Raw genomic sequence first — 8,635 nt, forward strand, 5'->3', positions numbered from 1 at the left:
GCAATTTTATGACCTATGAATGAGCTAGTTCCCCCTCCCTTTTTTTTCTTTTTTATATTGTGTTGTGCACTCTTTTTCTAATGTGTCGGCAGGGCCGGCTGAGAACTTAGGTTATTGCCCAAGGCCCCTCTCCAAGGGGAAGGCCCCAAAATATAAAAAACAAGATCGCTTGATAGTACAACCAATACAGATTTTATAGAATGGAATATTCAAAGAATATATCAATCAATTACTCTAATAATAAAGAATTATTTAGGAAGGAGATCCTAATTACAACCAATATAGATTTTCTTATATGGGAGATCCTATGGGTTTCCCTTGTATACGATAGTTGTAATTAGGGGTGCAACTTGGTCCGGTTCAAACCAAGAACCAAACCAATTGACTGATAGCTTTGGATTGGTTTGATTTAGTTTGAAATAAGTTGCTGGTTGATTCTAAGTTTAGAAAATGGAGAACCGATCAATTTGGTTCAATTCTGATTCAAGGCTTGTATAAAACCAAATCAAACCAAGAACCAAAATTTATAAATAAATGTATTCCATTATATGAATTATTTTAGGAGGGGACATAGATTAATGATTTTCTTTTTATAAATACATTAATGGTTTATTATACAATTTTTTTTGTTTATTATTATTTTTTTAATTAAAAATATGTCATTTCCAACTAAGTTTATAAGATATTGGCAACCCATGGAACCGAACTGAGTTGCACCTTAGTTGTAATGGACTAAAGGCCTTTTTTTTTCCTCTTTTCTAATATATATTCCTTCACTTGTCTAGCAAAAAGAAAAAACAATGCAAATTTTCTAGAATGAAATATTCAGAGAATATATTAATCAATTATTCTAAAATAGAAAGCATAGATATTATTGAAATCGACTAAATATAGATCTTCTAGAATATGAAAATCAGAAGATATCAAGGCAATCTTCTATGATATAATTTCCATCCTCCAACACTCTCCCTCAAGTTGGTGTGTAAAATCCATCAAACCTAATTTCTAAAAAATTTGATGAAAGTGAGCTTTGGGAATTGTTTTGGCAAAAATGTCAACGAGTTGATTTTCACTTCGATCATGAGGAGTGCTCACATTAAATCTTTAGAGGATCGTTAACAAGCACCACATTAAGGTCCCTTCTTTCGACCTTCTTCCCTTCCACTATCCAAAGTGAAAGAGTAGTTCAAGAAAAATCCCTGAGCAAGGCCAAAGTCATCATAAGGTTCAAAACTAATCCCGAGGAATGGAAGCCCAAAAATCTTTCCACACTTTTGACATCGTCGGTGGGAAATCTTTTGAAGATTTTTCTCACCTCATGTTCACACAAAAAAGCAGACTCTACCACCAGAGAGATGGACAACACACCACACATTTCAGAGCCTTCACGGTATATCCCAGTGGATTTGGTTGAACAGTCCAGTTCTACCGAGCCACCTTCACTCTCCAGCCTTCACACACAGCGAAGAGAGCTGCAGCAAAGCCTCATGGAGCAAGGGGATCAAATGTTGAACTTTCAACGCAAGAATGCCCTGTTGAGAGTGCACCTAGAGGCACAAATGACGTCCAGTCACAAGAATTCCAAACCGCAGCGGTGCCACAAGGGCAAGATACCGTTCGACCAACCCCAAGAACGCCAATGGTGGCAGCATGACCAAGGGTACAGACAACTTTGACACCGAGAGAGCTTTTCTCTTCTTCAACTCACATGGGGGCAACGAGGGGACGAACTGAACCGAATATGAGATACCCGGCTGATGAATTACACAAGGAAGACTTCCATGCAGCTCGGGAGCACCACGAAGTGCCATGATACCACCCACATCCCATGAGACATCACCTAGATGAAGAATCTTGCTTCATCAGATTAACTGAGACATAAGACATTTCTAGGGAAGCAAATGCAACAGTTGATGCATTAACAACCTATGCATCATCTACATCTACTGTATTTTTTTATTCTATTGGAACTCTGCCTTTAATTGCTCTTAAGGCGTTTGTGGTTGACCGGATGGGTCTCCCAAACCCGAGCCAGTTGTAATTATTTTTTCTCCTGATTAATGTCATCCGGCTTGCTTAGCAACAAAAAAAAAAAAAAACATGTCCCTATCTAAAGACTTGTTTGTACTATGTTTTCAAAATGGCCTCTATTTTTTTTTAAACGGTGGCATGCCTTATGACTGTTGTCTTCACTTATAGATTAATGAAAAGAATGACTTAAAAACCCCTGATTTTAACTATGGTGATAACAACAATAATGGTTATGATGATGGTATAACAAAGACAATAATGATGTAATGATTATGACAACATGAGGGTATTGAGGTCATTTTTCAATAGTTTACTAAAAAAGACCAAAGTCAAGAGACATATGTTATCAATTTAAATATAAGGAAATTATGATGATGATGTTAACGGCGATGTTGATAATGATGATGATAATGAAAATAATGATAGTGATAATGACGATGACCATGATTAGTTTCAAGTAATTTGTAAGAGAAGATCAACGTAAGGGAGATACCAATGCTGATGGTGATGATGATGATAACCAAAACGCAAACTATGATGGTGATGACAATGAGGAGGGCATTAAGGCCATTTTCCGAAGAATATCAAGGTCAAAGAGACAAGTTATTAATTTGAAAAGGAATTTTACATATTATTAAATTTTGAATTGCATATATGTATTCTTGTATTATTTATGTATTTTGGGTATTTCGGAAATATCTATTTATTATCGAGCTCAAAAAAATATAAATAAATAAATACATCATAAAGTTCAATGATTCAAATGTCGATCTTGATTCCTCTTCTTTTTTTTTTTTTTTTTTTTTTTTTTTTTTTTTTTTTTTTTTTTTTTGCACTTGTACCAAATAAATCTTCTCGAATTATCCAATATCCAAAGTGCATAGATTATAGAGGTGAACGAAATGGACAGTACTCGGATCAAACATGACAATTAAACCGTTAAAATTATAAGCTTGCCATTCTCCATTTGTTATTTATTGTCACAAATCATTGAAGTTGATCAAAAGTTACATCTAAATATTAAAATTATGAGTATATCATTCTCTATTCGTCATTCATCATAACAAATCTTGGGGAAGGAATCACAATCCCTATTGAATAACTTTGGAAAGTTAAAAAGTGGTGAGAAAAAGGACAATTTTAGATGTTTTAAAAATATAATAAGAATGATGGGTGTGAGGGGATTAAGAGAAAGAGTTTACTAACAGGACCATCAAGGAAGTAAAGGGGGATTTAGAAAGAAGTCCCTTGGGTAGGGTTTAGTAATTTTCCCAAATATTTTGAATGTGCAATGATATGTTTTGTCGACTAAAATTTCATTTACCGAAATGATATATTTGTTGTGTTCAATTAACAGGTTTAGATGACTTTTCAGTGTCTTGTGGGTCATTTGTTGAAGATGTCTCACCTCATCGTTTATGACGCATATTATGGCTCAATAAGTCTATCTTCCCACCCACTCCTCCCACCCACCTTCCACAGTGCTACCATCACAAGTCAAACTCAATTAAATTTTAGAATAAAAGTCAAAATTAGTGATAATATAATAATTAAAAAAAGACCAATTAATATGATGGTTTCAATTCTCAGACTAAGATGATCCTTCAACAATGAGCGAGTGATTCAATTTGAATTGTCTCACAATATGACTAGTTTGGCAATTGTGATGACCCATGCAATATTTTGAAAATCTTGGCCAGCTCAATAAAACTCTGCCAAGTTAGTCCGATATTTTGTTTTAAAATCTTTTTATTTTTTAATTTTAAATATTTATTATCTAAATAAAAAATAATCTTCTAATCCATTGTAATAAAATTTGTAATCATTTGTATATGAATATATATTACTTAATAATTGCAAATTGAGTTAAAAATTTATATCATTTGAGATGAGATGATTCGGGCAAATCAACTTGGTGTCAGTTGGGACAAGAGGCAAGACGATGTAAAATACCATGTCTTAAAACCATGCTTAGAGTTGTGATAAACATTTTTTTTTTTTTTTTTTTAAATGCTGAAATGACAAAAGTATTTACTGTGATTCTCATGATGTGAGATGTGCACATAACCATAGATGTATTTTTCATGATACGAGTAAAAATCATCTATGATTATCTATGCATCTCCACGTCAGAATTGTGAAAATTGCAGTAAACACTCTTGTGTCACCCCAGCACAACTCTTTTTTCTTTTGTTTTTTTCTTTTTTTTTTTTTGTGGATCACCTAAGAGGTGAGGGGCTAACAATTCACGAAGTCAATGGACCCAATAGTGTTCCAACTTCCTAAGTCGAATTTTTGGGGTGGCGTGAGACTTATGATGCCTCGTGTGGAAATATACACTAATAAGTTTTATGTAGAAATATAAACATCTTCAAATGTCTTTATTTCCACCTTCAAATGTCTTTAATTCATCATCGTCAGCCAGACGTCATGAATCCATCGATAAGAAAAGATTTACCTCCCCTAGCTAAATATCCTAATATATGTCATTAATTGAAGTGAGATAAGGCACCACTATCATTTCCTAAGCTTACTTTTGGAGCTCTTTACAAATGATACCAAAAGTGAAGGCCCTTTTCAGGGTAGAACAAAATGTTCCATTCAGCAAACTACTAAAAAAAAAAAAACAAAATTTTCTTATGGAACACACTAAAGTCACTTGTAATCAATTAGTATGTTGGACAACTTTTGTATCATAATGGAATTATCACATAATTTCTTACACAAATTATGACTTAAGAACTCCCTCTTTCACACCCACACCACATATCCACAGTGGTACCTCTCACAATATAAATAAATAAAAAGGGAGAGGTGTATTAGCTCATTCATTGTTAGAATCATAAAACTGCTATCCCAGCTTCTTAAAGCCCCCAAATAATGGAGATACCATTTTTGAGTATAAGGTTCATTTGGTTATTTCTCCTACCCAGCTTTCTCTTCTATATAAGAACCACCACGGGTGCCACAATCCTTGGAGGGAATGAGACCGATCGACTTTCATTACTTGCCTTTAAAGATGCGATAACTCAGGATCCACTCGGAATCTTGAATTCGTGGAACGATTCTCTCACTTTTTGTCAGTGGCGAGGTGTTACATGTGGTCGTCGACATCAAAGGGTCACCACCTTGAACCTAACCGCGGAAAGGTTAATGGGATCCATAACTCCATTCATAGGAAACCTAACATTTCTTAGGAAATATTTCTTGAGATAACAACTTCTATGGTGCAATTCCTAAAGAAATCGGTCGTTTGTCGAGGCTACAAGATTTAGCTCTTACTAATAATTCCTTGGGAGGAGAAATCCCAGTCAATCTATCAAAATGTTCCAATCTCATGTACCTCAGACTTTCATATAATAAAGTTGAAGGCCAAATTCCAACTGAGCTAGGCAACTTGTCCAAGCTCACCTTATTAGCACTTACAATACTAATATATCAGGGAGGATCCCACCTTCTTTGGGAAATCTTTCGTCTCTTTACGTTCTTTCTGTATCATCAGGTGCTTTGGAAGGAAGTATTCCTGATTCCTTAGGCGGGTTGAATGGCTTAAGTTATCTTGCATTTCCTTCAAATAAGCTGTCAGGTATGATTCCTCCCTCTATTTACAATCTCTCATCACTCATTGAATTTTCTGTGACACAAAACCAACTCTATGGTAGTCTTCCTCATGATATTGGCTTCACTCTTCCTAATCTCCAATCCCTTCTAATGGGAGCTAACCAATTTAGTGGACCCATTCCAGGTTCATTATCCAATGCTTCAAACCTTGAAAGCATTGAAATCTCTCAAAACAACTTGGTTGGGTCAGTCCCTGACAATCTAGGAGCCTTAAAGGCTCTCACAAGGTTGAATATGGGTTTTAATAATCTTGGAAGTGGGAAGACTGATGACTTCAACTTTCTCATCTCTCTTACTAACTGCAGCAATTTAGAAACTCTTGGGCCTAAACAACAATAATTTTGGAGGAGAGTTACCCAACTCTATAGCCAATTTCTCAACAAATCTCACCGTACTTCTACTAGGAGGAAATCATATTTCTGGAAGTATACCCGTAGGAATTGAAAACCTTGTTAACTTAATTCAACTGGGTATGGAACTAAACTTATTTACGGGTAGTGTACCTGGGACGATTGGAAAGCTTCGAAATCTAATAGGCCTTTCTTTAACCGAAAACATGTTGTCAGGACCAATCCCAAGCTCCTTAGGCAACCTCACTCAATTGAGTGAACTCTTATTGGCAAATAACATGTTACAAGGAAGCATTCCTCCAAGTCTTGGTGAATGTATACACTTGCAGAAGTTGGACCTTTCTCTAAATGACCTGAATGGAACAATACCGAAACAAGTTATTGGTCTTTCCTCACTATCGAGGATGCTCAATTTATCTGGTAACTCTCTTACCGGTTCTCTCCCTTTAGAAGTTGGTCAATTGAAAAATCTTGGGGTGTTGGACATTTCTCATAACAAACTGTCTAGTGAAATCCCCAATACACTTGGTGATTGTTTGGTATTAGAAATGCTTTATATGCATGGTAACTTGTTTCAAGGAAGCATTCCTCAATCTTTGAACTCTTTGAAAGGTATTCAATACTTCGATTTTTCGCACAACAACCTGTCAGGCCAAATTCCAAAATATTTAGAAACGCTTCCCTTTTTGCAATATTTAAATCTCTCTTCCAACCATCTTGAGGGTGAGGTACCAAGAGAAGGAATCTTTAAGAATGTAAGTGCAATTTCAATTGTTGGAAATGAAAAGCTTTGTGGGGGAGTCCCTGAATTGCAATTGCCCGCTTGCCCGATTCAAGGGTCTAAGAAACACGGTCAATCTCATTCTTTCAAAATTATAATCGCGATGATCATTGTGGTTATATCTTTGATTTTGGTATCATCTTTCATCACTCTTTATTGGAGAAGGAAGTCAAAGAAAAAACCACTCTCCACATCATCCTTGGGCAGTGGGATTTTAAGAATTTCTTATGAAGAGATCCTTAAAGCAACCGGTGGATTTGCTCCAACCAAGTTGATTGGTGTAGGAAGTTTTGGCTCAGTGTACGAGGGAATTCTCCATCAAGATGAAAATCATGTTGCCGTAAAGGTTCTCAACCTGCAACAAAAAGGGGCTTCCAAGAGTTTCATGACTGAATGCGAAGCCTTGGGTAGAATTCGACATCGAAATCTTCTCAAGATCATAACTTCTTGTTCAAGTGTAGACTCTCAAGGTAATGATTTCAAAGCTCTTGTTTACGAATACATGCCAAATGGGAGTCTAGAAAACTGGTTGCATCCAAGTGTTGACGGTCAACAATATTCGAAAATTTTGAGCCTTGAACAAAGATTAAAGATAGCAATTGATGTTGCTTCCGCATTGGATTATCTGCATAACCATTGCCCGACATCTATTGTTCATTGTGATCTAAAGCCCAGCAATGTTCTTCTTGATGATGACTTAACCGCTCACGTGGGCGACTTTGGATTGGCTAGGTTTCTTTCATGGACTTCTAGGAGCTTTGGTGAAGATTTAACCAGTTCGGTTGCACTAAAGGGGTCCATTGGGTATGTTGCACCAGGTATGTTTTTCATTTATTTTTCTTATTAGTTAATTGATTATATCCACTTTGCAAATAGCAATAATAATAGTGCATAATATTGGCCATGAGAGATGTGGTACTTGAGTCAAACTCATACGATTTTAATGTCCATGAGATACTATATATTCTCATTGCTATTTTACTTCTCTTCCACTTTTTGTTACTATAATTTGTTAATTTTTTAGAATATAAAACACAATAAAATAACATTAAGCATCTAATTGGCATAAATAGAAACTAAAAAATGAGGTGTGTGGATATATTGCAGAGTATGGAATGGGTGGTCAAGCGTTGACAAAAGGTGATGTTTACAGTTATGGGATCCTTCTATTGGAGACTTTCACAGGAAAGAGGCCAACTGATGACATGTTTAAGGATGATCTAGGCCTTCGTAACTTTTCTAAGATGGCCTTGCCCAAGAAAGTAATGGAGATTGTGGATTCTAGTATGTTGTTAGAAGAACGACGTGATGAAGATAACAACAACGTAGAAACATGGAATGAAAGAGTAGGTAAAATGGAGGAATGCTTAGCTTCCATAATTGCAATCGGAGTTGCATGTTCTGCAGAGTTACCCCGTGATCGAATGGACATTAGTGACGTTCTCATACAATTGAATGTCACTAATGAAATATTTGTTAGGGTACGTGGAGGGAGATGAAATAGGTGGTTGTTAGCCGATGAAAGCTCATTTTTAGTTTTGTAATTAGATAGTAAGGGAGATGCCATATAAATAAATAAATAATGTCTGTAATGTAGTGATGCCAATGGTGGCAATGGGTTATTATGATATAATTACCTGGCTTTATTTTTTATTTGCATGTGACGTTATTAGGTCCTTAGGGGGTAATTTAGTAATTTGATTAGTTTAGTAGTGTCTCTACAAAATGATGGATTGTAGAGAGAAAGGGAACTTTTGGCTATTATGTTTCTGTAAGAACACATCTTGCTAGATTTTGGACTTATGTATTATTTATGCAGTGTTTTATCTCTAATCCTTTATATTCTCTTTCA

General features: G+C 35.6%; 1 protein-coding gene across 1 annotated transcript; it reads left to right on the top strand.

The window, feature by feature from the left end:
- The first annotated feature begins 4,878 nt into the window (after window positions 1–4,878).
- Window positions 4,879–8,635, top strand: LOC147387242 (putative receptor-like protein kinase At3g47110). The gene is given in 5 exon segments (XM_086420024.1): window positions 4,879–5,240; window positions 5,242–5,438; window positions 5,441–5,970; window positions 5,972–7,601; window positions 7,891–8,635. Coding segments are annotated over 5 exon segments (3,078 nt in total). The 5' UTR covers window positions 4,879–4,911; the 3' UTR covers window positions 8,283–8,635.

Source organism: Akebia trifoliata, chromosome 13 (genome assembly GCF_017979445.1).
Source record: "Akebia trifoliata isolate Shusen 1 chromosome 13, ASM1797944v1, whole genome shotgun sequence".
Classification (NCBI taxonomy): domain Eukaryota; kingdom Viridiplantae; phylum Streptophyta; class Magnoliopsida; order Ranunculales; family Lardizabalaceae; genus Akebia; species Akebia trifoliata.